This window comes from Zophobas morio, unplaced genomic scaffold (genome assembly GCF_036711695.1).
Source record: "Zophobas morio isolate AGI-343-1 ecotype UQ-CSIRO unplaced genomic scaffold, CSIRO_AGI_Zmor_V1 ptg000009l, whole genome shotgun sequence".
NCBI lineage: Eukaryota > Metazoa > Arthropoda > Insecta > Coleoptera > Tenebrionidae > Zophobas > Zophobas morio.
In genome coordinates this window covers 4,416,934-4,432,696 of record NW_026972114.1, presented here as the reverse complement: position 1 = coordinate 4,432,696, position 15,763 = coordinate 4,416,934, and the positions used below count along the sequence as shown (strand labels likewise).

The 15,763-nt window shown below is 34.1% G+C and overlaps 1 protein-coding gene across 1 annotated transcript; it reads left to right on the top strand.

Moving 5' to 3' along the window:
* The first annotated feature begins 7,006 nt into the window (after positions 1–7,006).
* Positions 7,007–15,491, top strand: LOC135125756 (serine protease snake-like). The gene is made up of 6 exons (XM_064051419.1): positions 7,007–7,268; positions 9,994–10,203; positions 10,448–10,602; positions 10,937–11,049; positions 14,530–14,941; positions 15,213–15,491. Exons 1-6 carry the CDS (start codon positions 7,202–7,204, stop codon positions 15,378–15,380), a joined length of 1,125 nt encoding a protein of 374 aa, XP_063907489.1. The 5' UTR covers positions 7,007–7,201; the 3' UTR covers positions 15,381–15,491.
* The last annotated feature ends 272 nt before the right edge of the window (positions 15,492–15,763 follow it).

The following is a 15,763-nucleotide window of genomic DNA, read 5'->3' as shown; positions in this document are numbered from 1 at the left end:
ACATATGCGTGCATGCTTCTTGTTTTTTGTAGATCATGTTGCCTTTCCGTTGTGGTGTTCCGATTTGAGAAATTAAATTTTGGGCCGAGAAAAATGCAACCTCGCGATACCCCATTTGGAAAATAAGAAAATCATTAATACATAACGTGGGCTTTATATTTTAATATTTAGGGAATCAGGGGAGGTCTCCCTGTGAAGTTTGCAGTTTTAAATTAAGGGTACGTGTAATTTAGTTTGTAATTTTACAAAAGGGCTACTGTTTAAACAAAAATGAATCACATTCGACGTCAACGCCCCATCAACGAGTGTAATTAGCAAAGTTAGGCAAAGCCGAAGTGATGGGCAATCAATCAGACAAATATTAAAACGACGGCGCGACGTCAGGGAATAAATTTAGCTGGTCGACTGTGCAGTCTCAACATCGGTGGCGTTTGATGCAATTCAGGGTTTATCTGATCAAGACCATCACGACAATTGTAATATTGAACAGTCATTTTTAATTTTTAAAACATTTTAACATATAGGAGAACTTGAACTGAGGAAAACCGAGAAAAAGTAGTAATTGTTATTATGAATTCCTGAAGTTGTAAGGGATGACTACCTGGCGATCGGACAGCAATGAGCATCATTTCCGCGCTGCCGAAGCCTGGTAATTAGTGCAAGTCCAGTTAATTAGAATCTTAAATTTTGTGAAACTTTACTAAATTCTTCAACAGATGTTATGTTTCTTTTATAGTTTATAAACTCACAATTCATGTTAACATTTTAACTATTCATGGCCCTAATACATTTTTTCTACAATAATGGAAATATTTCTTTAAAAAAAGTGGCAGGAAATTCATTTATTCAGGATCAATTTATTTTAATAACATTATGCCTATCACTATATGTAAGTTCTGGATAGTTTTTTTTAGTTATTACAGTATCCACACTTCATAACTTCCCACTAAAGATTTATAATAATTCATTTGTGACATTTAAACTAATCTAAAACACTGATTCATTTTGACCTTCGTGGACTTGAAAACGAGAGGGCTTTAATAATTTCTTGCAACTTGAATTTGAACATTAATTCTTGTATTATTATTTTAATGTTGACCGTATTTAATTTGTGCCTGTTGTGCCTTGTTTGTATGTTATACCAGGTTTACTTCCAGTCTACAGTGATCTAATCTGTGAACACACTTTTCATTTAATCAATAACTCGAACTACCACATAATTTAACATCAAGTAAATTTTTTGCTGTTTAAAATTCTTGATAGAGTCTGGCGTAACTAAATGTTTGCTTCATTTCTTGTAATTCAGGCACTTATCCAGATATCGTTCTCTAATATTTACTGAAATAAAAGCATAAGATTTATTGGAGAAACTGGAACACATTTTTAACTGAAAACTTCATGGGGAGGCTGGTTTCTGCGTGAAACGCGCAATTTGGTTGTATAATTAGCTATTTCACTACTACGAGATTGTACAATATGCGGCAGGTAATTTGGGCACAAAGGTGTGGTGTCTATTATACCTGCCTTGGAGTAAAATCATCGAGGAATGGTCATAGAGTAAGACGAGGAGTTGTAGTTTAATGTCAGAGTTATAGAAATTGAACATTTAAATGGACTTGAGTGCGCGGTTCCTTGTCGAGCTGGCGGTCGCGTCATCTGCAGTTCTTAAATAGAAGTCAGGGACGGTCGGGATGCGTGACGCTGTTACTTTATTTACAGTCGTGACTTCCAACCACGAGTTTGCGACCGTAACGGCCTGGGTAGCACGACACGTTTCTTCGTTCGATAGAGAGGGGCGGCAGTGCTTGTCGATAGAATAGAATCACCGTCGCGGTGGAAGGACAGCTGCGACCGGAAGCCCCAAACTCCGCTTGTGTCACAACGCCCCCTACGGGTATTTTACTTTGCTCTAGCATGAAATTGAGATAATTCGATCGCAACACTCTTATAGCGCTCTGGTGTCGTTGCGGCTGCATAGTTTTTTTTTTTTTATTAAAATTTTGTTCTCTTGTTGACTGCCATAATTTTAAATTTACCACCACACGTCCGTAATAACCTAATAAGTTGTGTATTTGCATCCAGTTACTTTAATTAAGATTTTGCTTTGTTTTTATTAAATTTCTGACATTCAAATATTCGCATTGATTCAGAACATTTAATTTGATTTCATTCAAAGATAGCCATCGAAGAATATTTTGTAAGAAGTTCGTCCACTAAACGATTTCACTTAAGTATATATATGCAAATTCTTCCTATTGTTGGCTATGTTACGAGGCGAAGGGGGTATTCTTGGGCTGAACTAAGTTGCCAATAGCAAGAAAGTTCGTTACTTTGGTTTCATTGATAGCGTTCAGTACAAGGGTAATAGTGGTTGAAGTCGGAGAAGAATTCTCTGACACCAATTGAATTGTTTGAACTGTTTTACGATGAAGAAATCGTCTTATTTTTAGCAGAGGAAACAATAAAATGCGAACAATTTAAAAACGTTTCTAACTTACAAGTGACTAATGAGAAAGTAAAGTTGACGTTTATTTCCCAATTATTAAAACCAAAAAGCTGACTATGTTTTATTTAAAAAATAGTGATATAAAATATCAGACTGCTATGTAATTGTATTTTGGGTTGCGTGTACTAATAATTGTGTATATTGAATAATATAGGGTTTTCATATATTTTGGAGTTTTAACTCCTTTCTTGTCGTAATATATAACACCTATACGCCGCGCGCTGGAATAAGATGTCGAGTTCGAGCTACGAGCTTGGTGTCGGTGTCGGTGTCAGTGTCGAGGTCACCGAGACCGGTCTAAACATTGGCATGTAAAGCCGTACTATACAGAAAAAGAGAGAGAAATAAACTTTTAAACAATATGTACAGGAAACCCCTCAGAGAGTGGTTGGTGCTGATTCGATTTCTTAGGACCCCCACAATGCTCTAAGAGAACACAAATCTACACCCACTGCCAGAATTCATAGAGTATCTGGACCACAACGATCCTCAGGATGCAAAAGTGATGTACAGATAACTCTCGGAACTTTGTATCAGTGCAGATGTTGCTTGACGAATTATTTTTGGAGCCACGTATATTGGAGCGCCAGAGTAGCATAGGCGTGATCGAGAGATCGAACTATTTAAAATGTGTTCGTTTGACTTCTTCTATGACCAAATTAGGTACAACAATTGATGCTGTTTTCACACGTTTTATTACTCATTTAAGAACTGATATTTATTTCAGTCAATAGTCAATAGTGAATAGTTCTCTAATAATAAAATAACGATCACTAGTTAAATTAATAATTTTTAAAGTTTGGTTTTGCGAAATTGTTCAGGGTGGCCGATTTTTTTTGCAGGTCAGTGTATTTTAAATCGAATAAGTTATAAATACTGCTCTAGTATTTGTAAATATTTACTTGTTACATTAGTTGGGAAATTACACATTGTAATTTATTTTTTTATACAATATTATAATAATTAATTATGATATTTCTACAGGGTGACTGCGAAATAAGTGCAAATATTTTAACCACGGCATCCCGCACCCTAGTAGAGCCGAAATATAGAAAAAATAAATTAAATAAATCGAATGGGGCAAAACCCCCATGAACCACCCTTGATACGAAGGCACTGAGCCACCTTGTAAACGGAGTTGGAAAAACGTTCGAATATAAACGACCTAAACACTTTCAGTTTCAATTAAAAGTAAAACCGACTTTTTGCTGCTTATCATTCGTTCATTCATTTACTCATTCATCGTTAAAGGTGAGTGTGAAAATTTATTGGTAATTTTGATTCTGACGGATGTTTGGTCCTTGTCACAACGATTTTACATTGTTTATTGGAACAGAAATAAGAGCAAGTTAGAATGCTACTACCTTTTTACAAGAAATGTTGAAAATGTTGTCCTTGACTAGCAATACGGGCGTCAGAGCGTCGCAAGAGGTTTGTTGATAGGTAAAAAAACACCGGAGTAGCGGCTGCCACTTTCACTTGTTGAAGCTCTTGGATAATTTCTGGACACTGTTGATTTCCACAAACGAACTGTTTCATCCAACCGATACACATTTATCGAAAACCGTCTCTTGCAATCGTACTTGTTGACGAGCATGTGGAGTTTGATCGGACAAAAAGCGAGTTACAAAACGTGGACAATCAGCGGGCTCCAAACCCTTTACTTTGTCAACATGGTATGGATGTGGCCGTATTCTTTTAATGTAGGATGCACTACAAGCTGTGAAAATCCAACTTCTTCTTTCTGTCCTATCACGGCCACGATCGTGAGTTTGAAGTTGAAGGTACCATGATCTCGGAGTTGCTGTACCACTGATGCAAATGTTCGCCCACACCAATTACCATATCGACACAATCTGCATGGGAAAACTCCACCATAAACCGATTTCACCGACCGCTCGATGCTAACTGGCCCTTTTCGTGTTTTTCACGTTGCGATTAAAAAAGTGCCTGATAAAGTCACTTTTTTGGTTCTTAATCCGACTCGCTCTGTTCCATTCATTGTAGTAATTATGTAGGTCACAAAACAGTCCAGGGGCGCGTACAATAATTTACATTTAATTTCAAATAATTTTTTCTAGACACTGCTACTACTTAGGACCGTGAATTTTACCCAGTGACATAATCATATTGTGAGCTATTTCCCGTTTTTTTTTTGCATGTATTTCGCAATCACCTTGTATATGATAAATAAATAAATGAAAGTATATTTTATAATAAGCAACAATTGACAATAGATGGATATGTACTTTAATTAACCCAATCATCATCATTATTCGTCATTTTGTCAAAAAATACAAATGCAACATATTTTTGGTTTTCATTATTTTTTTAAGACTAAATTTTAATGACTTCGCCGCGTATACGTGTTTAATTTATATAAATTGACAACGCAGAGTTAAAACTCCAACCGTGCGTCCCTGGGTCGAAGCACTCTTTTTTTCTTAAATCCAGTGAAATTTATGAATATCTGTCACAATAATTATGATATTTGAAGGGTCGCGTCGTTGCCATGGATATGATTAGACGTTGTCATTATAGTTACACACACACTGAAACAGGCAGAATAAATCAGGGCCGACTTAGATATCACAATAATTTATAAAAACCCTATAGATAACAATACTAACGATTTAGGTGTCAAGTAACTGTTCGGCAGTTTCATGCCTCTTCATCCATGTAGGCAAAAACATACGTGTCATGATGTGGACCGATAAAATCCATAGGATTTCCTTTGTTAATAACTGACTAAAGTCGATTCCAACAAATATTCAACCGTTCAAAAAACTGTTTTTGTTCTTCTCTCCTCTGTGTAGGTTAACTCCCAACTGTTGGGCGGAAAATAATAGAAATAATAAAGTCTTATAGGCCTTAAAGAGGCTACAACAACACTCAATATATTTGAATGGTGTGGTGTCCGGGATGTTATCCTACGTAGGACTGATTTTCGACTCAATATCTTCTTGCAGCTCTTATTTGTCCTGTAGACGAATTTTCAATCGAAGTATTGGATCTTCTTTAAAGTTCGTTTACACTGAACACTTGAACTCGTTTGACAAGCTTATTGCACATGTAGATCTCCGTCCTGGGAATTCGGTATTCGGTCGCGAATGTTGCTATTTAGCAACCCACAAGTTGCATTAATTAATTTGGCACCCCTGGACATATTTTCAGCTTAATAATAAGGAAGAATTTTTCCAAACTGTAGAACTGTGCATATTTGCCGAAATGATAATTTTGTTGTGTCACAATCAGTCGCTAATCCGTATAGGTATCTACTATTTATTCATAAATAAGTATATAAACACAAACAAACAAAAATAATACATAAGTTTTATCATTCGTTAAAAAGAAATATTGAGTTAAATACTTTTATATTTATAATCTTATACAATAATTGTCTAAAGGTAGTCTGTTCAAACTGGGGTAAATTTCTTTCTTAAATAGCAAAAATCCTTACTATAATTGTCCAGAAGTATAGTTTAAGACAATCACATGTAAGATTTAACTCAAAACGTTGAGAAACTTCAAGTAAGAAAAAATATTAAAACGTGTTTTCCCAATCGTACTTTTAGCACGAGTACAGTTAAAAACACTGAAATCTGAAGTTTAATTGAACCAAAAAACTGTCGGTCCTGATGGTGTTGCCAAAGATTTAGGAGTTTAGAACGATAAAACTTCATATGGGAAGTGTAGAAAATCTGCAATGCTGCTGAGGTAGGAGAAGGGACTGCAGCTACTCTTACGAGGTCGTTTACTAGTTCATTGCTAGGGATTCCCACACGTGATGCAGTACTAGACAAAGGTTATGGGTTTATGACTTATGAGATTTCCCAGAGGTGATTGTGTAATTCAAACACTCACATTCAAAACTTGTTTAACAATCAAAATCAGTCAATGAACTATACTTCTATCTAGTTCCAAAAAAAAAAATTCTTTTCATATCTTTGAATTTTTTCCAAAAATTTCTTTCGTACCTTAACAAAAAATTCAGTTAGTATCAAGTAGTATACCGTCTTCGGATTTTGAGTTGCGTAAAAATAATTTTCAGAAGTAATTTTCTCATGACTAACCCCTTTTTTGAAAATTTAGTATATTCAAGAATATCAAGTCAAATAACAGTCTCTAACGTACATTATTGAACAAAAAAATTATAACAGCGCTAAGGGAATAGTTTGAGTTTCAAGAGAAACACCCTTATATAACGCATCACAAAATTTGTGAAATGGCTATAAACAGAAAACCTGTATCAATAAACGATGTACATAGCCTTGTGAAAAAATATCGCTCTAAAACCAACGATCACCGGTTAGTGTTAATTTATGGTTATTTATGATGGACTTCCCAACTACATTAACTAATGATTTTATTTAAAAACGCAAAAATGAAAAATTTATGATTTATAATAACACAAAACAATGTACATCAAAAACCCGTACAGTTGCAGCGAAGGACGCGGCAAAAACTAGTTCTCGTGCACAGTAATTTACTATGTGCAATGAGGTCCATTTTGAACGGGTCAGTTCTTTCTACCGTATCGCCACTGTTATGACTATAATTATTCCAAGAATTGTTTATTTTCTTGATTTTCATACTGATGGGTCACTAAAAAGTTTTCCCACTCAAATTGTTTACGTGTGGTCAAAGCAATCTTGAATCTCGTGTTAGTTCTGCCTGGTGTCCTCTGTGAGAAACATGAGTTTTGTGTTGGCTGTCTTCACAATAATTTCACTGGGCTATGCCTCTAGTCAACGATTTGTAGGTAAGAATAATGTATTGCTAGAAAGTTGACATTAAGAACAAATTGAAAGGTCATTATCGGCAACGTAAACATATCGCTTATGAAGGAAACAATATTTACCACATTTCATACTGCGTCCCCAGCACATGCCTTGACCATGACCGCGGTTAATTTCGCACCGATAAAGGTAGCAATTGACCACGAGTTACCTATATCATTTTAATGTCTTATGAAAATTCGTTCTAAAAATTTAATACACAGACAAATTGATAACTGCTGTTAATTACCGTATTGTGATTGATAAAAAAAATTCTTTTTTAATTACAGACTGCCTAAGTTTTTTATTTCCGTGAATTTCGTTTCAATATTATTTAAACAATGAATTTTTGAAAAATCTACGGAATGAAATCCCAAAACATGGTTTAATTAAATATCTACACAAAGTGCATCACGTCTCCGTCATTCGTGGAACTGTTGTGTACGCAAACGTTGCACCTACCTTCAACAAAGCCGGTTTTTCCTTTTCTTTGAAAATACCAATAATTTTTTAAGAAACAAAAACGATTTTATTTAAATTGCTAGAACCACAATTTCGATATAATTGTAACTTTTCATACTTTTTAGAGCAAATTCATGCCGAACGTATATTTAAAGTTAGTTTACCATTCAACTATCAATTTTAGTGTTAACAAAGATTGTTTATAAAATAAATTAATAAAAAAAAACTTAATGTATTTCTCTAGAATGATTTTAGTGTTTAACAGACACTTTCTTTTGGAAAAAACACATACGGAAAGTTGAATAGGCATGACAGGCTATACATTTTAAATGAATTTATTTAGTAATATCGCGAAACGGTGTCAGTTACTGAATGGGATGAATACATAGAATAGTCCAGCACACAGATCACAAACAAATAAATTACAGACAAACAAAAATTTACAGTGGTCTCCCTAATTTCGTTTTTTACAACTCAAGCTTGAATTACAAAGAAAAATAAATAAATATTTACGAGTTCAAATTAATTATATTCTTATTACTAGTGTTACATACGGACTCGTTTGCGTCAGTTTCTGGGAACACAACTTGTAATAAATTTCGAAATATCGTTGGAAAAAACTAATGCATAGTAAACAGGTAAAAAAAAATCCGACTACAAAAAGGAGCACCTCGGGATTTACGTGTAATCGAATTACTACTTAATGAATGATTAATGAAACGGCAAGAAAATATAAAATTAGACATTCAATACCTCTTGGAAAGTAAAAAATTAATAAACAGTTTTGAAACAATCAAAAGTAAAGTTTGTTATGTTCAAAATAATTATCTTTTTTATCTCAAATAGTTCATTGTACTTTACTAATAACATAATTGTGCCCACGCCGGCTTAATATAATGAATGAATGGATTGTAATTTCCAGATACAGATTTTTATTATTACAACTTCGTTTATAGGTTCTGTTTTTCATGAACTTTAAAAAAAAATAAGGGATGATACTCTGCACAAGGTAATCGTAACAATAAATTAAGACACAAAACTTACATTCCTAGCTTAAACTAGGTAAGCTAGACTATTTAAAAATAATACCTCACGTTTCCGTCAGCCTTTCCAACAGTGTGGCTATCAGCGAATATTAGACAAGCTGTCTTAACTGATTTTTATGCTTTGAGTCAGTCTATTAAAACTTGAGTCTGCATTAATACACTCGTATTAAGAAAATGTATAAAAAAATAAAAAAAATGTAAACACTTGGCAAACACAAACATCCCGCCTTAAAATAACATCTGAAAAAAATTTGACAACCCGCGAAAATTTGAAAAATTCAAAAATTTGGCCTTGGCTGTGATCGTCAAAATGGAACCCTACATTGTATTTGTTTTTTTGTGGCGGAAAGCGTTCAGATGCAAAGTGGTGGACCACAAGGTTGGAAAAGCACGGCTAAATAAAACACAAAATATATGGACGACACAAAACGTTTATTCCTCCACTGACAAAAAAAAAAAGGAAAATAAAGCTGCTACGAAGTTGTGCAGGTCTTAGTTCTCAACTACAAAAAAACTTGCCTAACTTGGAACGAAAACCAATTAAACGTTCTGAACCAATGCAAATATCTGAAAATCACAAATTTAATAACACAAAGACAAATCTGTATTAAAGTAACTGGATGCAACTACACAAGTTATTACGGACGTGCGTCTTTTATCCAGATGGCTGGATAAATCCCGCCAGCTCGACTAGGAACCGCGCCCTCCGCTTCTGCCACACGTTCCTGTGTTATTTACCCCAATTCCATTTAAATGTTCACTCGGTGGTGTAATTTCCTACGTCGCGAGAAATACGTCTCGATGATCTGATGGTGATAACTACCTAAGAGAGAAATTTTAATACCCCGGTCTCTCAGTCCAAGATATTATGAATTCTATCGCACTTTTCAGACTCACCAGATTCTACCCGAAAATTCCCTAAAAGAGCTACCAACTACCAAAAAAACAACTAAACTGCACATGGTTGCGTATGTGTAACGATTTTCTTAATGAAAATTTTTTCGAATTCAAATTATTCAAATCCGATTTCACGCCGACGTTTTTTTTTCACCGCGAAGTTTTAATTCAAATTTGGTCACCACACACACTTTCTCTAAAAATATCTAAAGGTTAAAAAGGATCAGCTATTCTTTGTACCGTCTCATGGAATGAAAAAAATGATATTGTAGATACTCGTATTAACATTATATTACATTTTTAGGCGACGTATGTACTTTAGAATCAACTGGATCACCAGGTGTCTGTAAATTGTTGAATGACTGTGATAAAGCACGAGAGGAAATACAGCAGAATCGCTTTCCTCAAAGATGTGGATTTCAAGGAAATCAACCAATAGTGTGTTGTCCACAAAGCCAAGCAGTGACGGAAAGTATCCCCCCGCGTCGACCACCAGGCGATATAAGTAGAAAAAGTAAGTACATAAGAGTTAGAGCAATTTATATTTGGTGTTAGGTATTCCAAACTCCCTATGAAGATATAGAAAAGTTAGATCAACTGTGTTAAATTAAAACATTGTCAAATTTAGTTGCTATTGCTATCTTACAAAATTTTTGTAAAATATACCAATATTAATTCTTAAATAAAATAACTTGCGAATGTATCGACTTTAGAAATTAGAACTAGAAAAATACATATTTATGCATTTTTTATTTCAGAGTGTCAAGAATACGCTCGTTACGTGTATGAAACAAAGGTACCACCGATACCATTAATTAACGCACAACCAGTTACAAGGAATGAGTGTGGCCACAAAGTAGTCAAATTGATTGTAGGTGGTGAGCCAGCTGGACGAAAAGAATTTCCACACATGGTGAGAAAATCTAAATAAGCGTTAATGAATACCAACCTTGGTGTTTTCAAATATTTTAACCAGTTTTGAAAAAAAAAATCATCATTGACACTTTTGAACCATGAATTAAGCTTCATATAAGATTATTATTATTTTGTTAACAAATAACACCATTTTCAAGTGATAAACTGTATCTGTCTAAAGGGTATGTAGAGGATAAAGTATTCTCTCTCTAAACCTAAGTAGTTTAAAAATTAATTAGCAGTGGTACTCGTACATGGTCTCAAATACGAATCACTAGAATTTTGTCGTTGTCTTTTAGTTTGATTACTATTTCTTATTTGTTTTGTGATAGGCCGCTGTTGGATACGAACCAAATCCTGGAGATTTGCAATGGCTCTGTGGTGGAACGATCATTAGCAACAAATTTGTCTTAACAGCTGCACATTGTTTGAGTGATATAAATGCGTAAGTACACCGTAGAGTGACCCGAGTTGACGAGATGGTTTCAAATGATACTACACTCGGTATATTTTTAAATTTACTATAATACATACACTACAATCATAGTATGTTTTCAATATTAACAAAAAACTATATTAATAATACAAAAAGGGTACCGCGTCAATTCGTCGTGCACAATTCGTCGCGCGACAATTGATCGCAAACAACTGATCGCAGCGTCAATTGGTCGCAGCGACAACTGGTCACAACGACAACTGGTCGCAGTCACAATTGATCGCAACACAATTCGTCGCAAGTACAACTGGTCGCATGCGACAATTGATCGCAGGCGAAAAATGATAGCGTTTATAGAGAAATAAGTAATTGTTATGAATGAGGAAAATAAATTAATGTGCTATATTCTCAAAAATTTCATTATTTCTAAAAAAAGTGTCAAAATAAATACATACGAGTTCCATAAAAACGGTAACTATTAGGCTCATTTCCGACTAAACCAAAGTGCAAAAAAGTGAAAATATTGTAAAATATTTTTTTTAATGCTGACACATCTCGTCGGTATGCTACTGTAATGTTCATTTGGATTATTCGTCTTATTGATTAGACGCTCAAGTAAGTGATTCATGTTTTTTTCTCACAAGTTTAAAATTTGTCAATTAAACGAGTGAAAAAAATAGCTTTCAAAACGTGTTAGACGTCATTTTTCTTTAATAAAAAATGGTTTTAAGATTATTACAACTGTCAAATTAAAAAGTTATAGATAAATCGTGAAAAAACTCTCGTTGCAGTTTTAAGTGAAAAAGTATTATTTTCATTACGTTTGATAGTTTAAAAAATTAAATATATATATTTTTTAATAAATTTGGTGCAAAGAAATTTGAATTTATATATTAACAATTAATCTTGGAATTTATTGCATTCTTTGCAGACAATTTTTTGCTCACTACAAATTAGTTCTGGATTATCTTTAATCCATGATAAAACCAAAGATGTTTTTTCATTCAGAACTTTTTTGAACGCTCACACTGTTAATAAGGCGCTTGTAGATACGACAGAATGAATAATTTATCTCGTTCCCTTTGCTAAGTACCTACATACCAATCTCCACTTTTACGCCATTTCTGTAAACAAGATCGTAAAAAGATTAGTTTTGACCATGGAGCAAAGGAATATACTCATACTGGAGGAAGTGCCAGACTTAAAATGATGGTTTCGAGCCAAACCGGTAAAGTGTCATAAACAGTACCCCTCATTACCCAGATAAGACTGCCGATGACAGTGACGTACAGTTTTTTTTTTTTTTGATGCAGCTCATGGAATAAAATTTGTTGAATAAAGCAACGCACATAACAGATTTATATTCTCCATTAATTAATATTATTTAAAATATTTAAATCAATCAACACATCACGAGTAACAAGTAATACAAACAGTGAATACTTTTATATATTTATTTATTTATTTAAAAATGAAATAAGGCAGAGGCTGGAGCCTGTTATGCCCAAGGGACAGTTGTTACAAATTAATTTTATTTACATCCTATGTATTATCAGTTATGATGACCGACGAATCAGGTATCTAGTGCTATCTTGAAACTGATTAAAGAAGAACTTTCGATTATATTTGGAGATAGAGAGTTTCAAATACCGAAAACCCGCTCCGGGAGGAAGAATTGTCTCATTCTTGTTTTGGAAGCATATTTACGTAGCTTTAGTCGATGCCCTCGTGTTCTTGGATCAGCAGATGTTGAAAAAAGATGGCGAATAGGCGAATCGAGTTGCGATAATATTTTGAAAGTCGTGATAACATCTCCTCTAACTTTACGGTGTTCAATTGTCGGTAATTTCATTATCTTAAGACGATCTTCATAGCTAGGACGATGAAAACTAAAAGGAATACGGGTGATGCGACGTTGAACGGACTCCAGCAGCTGTTTGTCCCTAACAAGAATTGGATGCCAAACTGAATTGGCGTATTCTAGTATTGGGCGTACATATGTCTTGTGCAGTTTTGCGATAATTTCGATGGGGGCACAGGGGAAAGCTTTTCTTATCAAATACCCAATGGAGTTAGCTTTTTTGACAACAGATAAGATGTGAGAAGACCAGGACAAATCTTCTGTAATGGTGATGCCCAAGTCAATCTGCGACGATACACACTGCAAAACGTGGCCACCAAGATTATATTGCATTTTGGGATTGTTCCTACCTAGATGAAGTACACAACATTTTTTCATATTGAAGGGCATAAGCCATTTTTGCGTCCATACATAAAGTGTTATTAAATCCGCCTTTAAAACATTATTATTCTTCGAGGTATTATACAATTTCAAGTCGTCAGCGAATAGAGCGAAAGGACTGGAAAGTTCTACGGTAAGATCGGCGATATACACTATGAATAGTATGGGGCCTAAAACTGTTCCTTGTGGAATCCCACTTAGGACCTTTTGTGAATTACTAAGGCATCCATCAATTTTAACTCTATGTATTTTTTACACCCACATATGGTACAACTGAATTTTTCTTCAGTACAATACTAGTCACATAATAATAATTAAAAAATAAGTTTTTAGTTGCATAAGTACCTACATTTCTTAGATTTCCCGGTAACACAAAATTATTCTTGACGCTCTAACAAAAGTTTTTGCAATATATATCTACAATACACGTAAACCTTTCTCAAACCCTGTAAAAGATCCGTTGCAATTTACAAGGAATTAAAATAAGAATTATATCCGTCCAGTGGAATTTATATTCGCTGCATATTGATACTCTAGATGTACTATTAGTTCATAAATTTTATTGTTTGGTGATATGTATAAAGACAAGAATGAACAATAGAGGCAATTCTGTATCAAAATATGTTAAAATTTAAAGGTTGTTAAAAATATGATTTTTTAAATAACTGTAATCTAGTTAAGAACAATAAACACTTGTTTTTATGTTGAGTACTTATTATAATGAAGCTAGTTCCTATAATATATTTAATAGGTAAAATAAGCAACGAGATAAATAGAAACAATCTCTTAAAAAAAATAACCAAAATGACAATTTATTAATAAAAAATCTTATGTAACAAGATGTTTACGCTCGTATTTTTTAAATTTTAGAGTGCAACTACAAACTTCGTCACTTATCTATATTCAAATTGTTTTTAATTCGATATTTACACCTTACCTGGTTGCTAAATTTATTGCAACTTAAAATTCATAATACAAAATATTTAGTTTTAATAAAAGAAAATACTTCCCGATGAATTTTACCTTGCGATCAATTGACGCTGCGATAAATTTACGTACGATCTATTGTCGCTGCGATCAATTTACGTGTAATCAATTGTCGCTGCGATCAATTGTCGCGTGCGACCAATTGTGCTGCGACGAGTTGCTTGCGATCAATTGTCGCGCGATCAATTGTTTGCGACCAGTTGTCGTAGAATCTACAAAAAGTAACACCTTTATTGATTACATTACGTGACATTTTCCAGGGGAAATGCTACCTGGGTAAGACTCGGTGTTAGCAAACTCACCGATGGCAATAACAGGCAACAAATACGAATAGCTGCCCGAATAGCTCACCCTGACTATAGAACCGATTCTCATTACCACGATATTGGATTGTTAAGATTAGAAAAACCAGCTAAAATGAATTCATACGCACGTCCAGCATGCCTTTATTTGTCACCAAATATTAGAGCTGAAAGGGCCATAGCAACAGGATGGGGTCAAACGTCTTGGGGTGGTGAAGGCAGCAACGATTTACTTAAAGTGATTATTGAACTCTTTACTCAGAACGTTTGCGACGAGTTCTACAGGAATCAAAGAAAACTCAAAAGAGGTATTTTGAATGATATCCAAGTTTGTGCCGGCTCGATGAAAGAAGAAAAAGACACCTGCCAGGTAAATAATTTACATATTAAATAGCTTTACTAACAGGTTCATTGTGTTTACGATTAACTTCTCTGCTTTACATGTTTTCTTCTTTTTATTTCTCAGTCATTCTCACCGATTTACCATTCTTGTCAATACAGATTGCTTTTAATTCATTTTTCTTTCTTGTTCCTATTTTCTCTTTCGCCCCAATATGCGACTAAACTTTTGTACTAAATAAGCACCTCAATTTAGAAGTCTAACTTAGCCGTTAGTACTAATACACTTTCTTTTATTGTAGGGCGATTCTGGAGGTCCGTTACAAATCTATCACATTGGTGACAAAATATCATGTATGTATGACATAGTGGGTGTAACGTCCTTCGGGAAAGGTTGTGCTGGTAGTCCCGGAGTATATGTGAGGGTCTCAAATTATATCCAGTGGATAGAAGATACCGTTTGGCCATAGATAATACTATAGTAGTAGTACTTCGTACTAAATAATATGTTTATTCATTATTATAAAGAGTTGCTCTACCGATAGTTTTAAATTATATATAATAAAATTTAAATTAAATTACTTACTTAAATTAACCCCAATACAATACTAATCAAACTTTTTTCTTTGGACCAACCACACCAGAAGAAATTGATAAACTAATATTAAAAGCGACAACTAGTTTTTCTTCTGGTCTGGATGAACTGAATGGTAAAGTGCTTAAAGCAGCCAAATGTTACAAAAAACACCTTTATCTTATTTGATTAATTTAAGTTTTAACGAAGGACAATTTCCAACAATTCTTAAGCAATCAAAGTGTATACCAGTATACAAAAATAAAGGATCCCCAGACG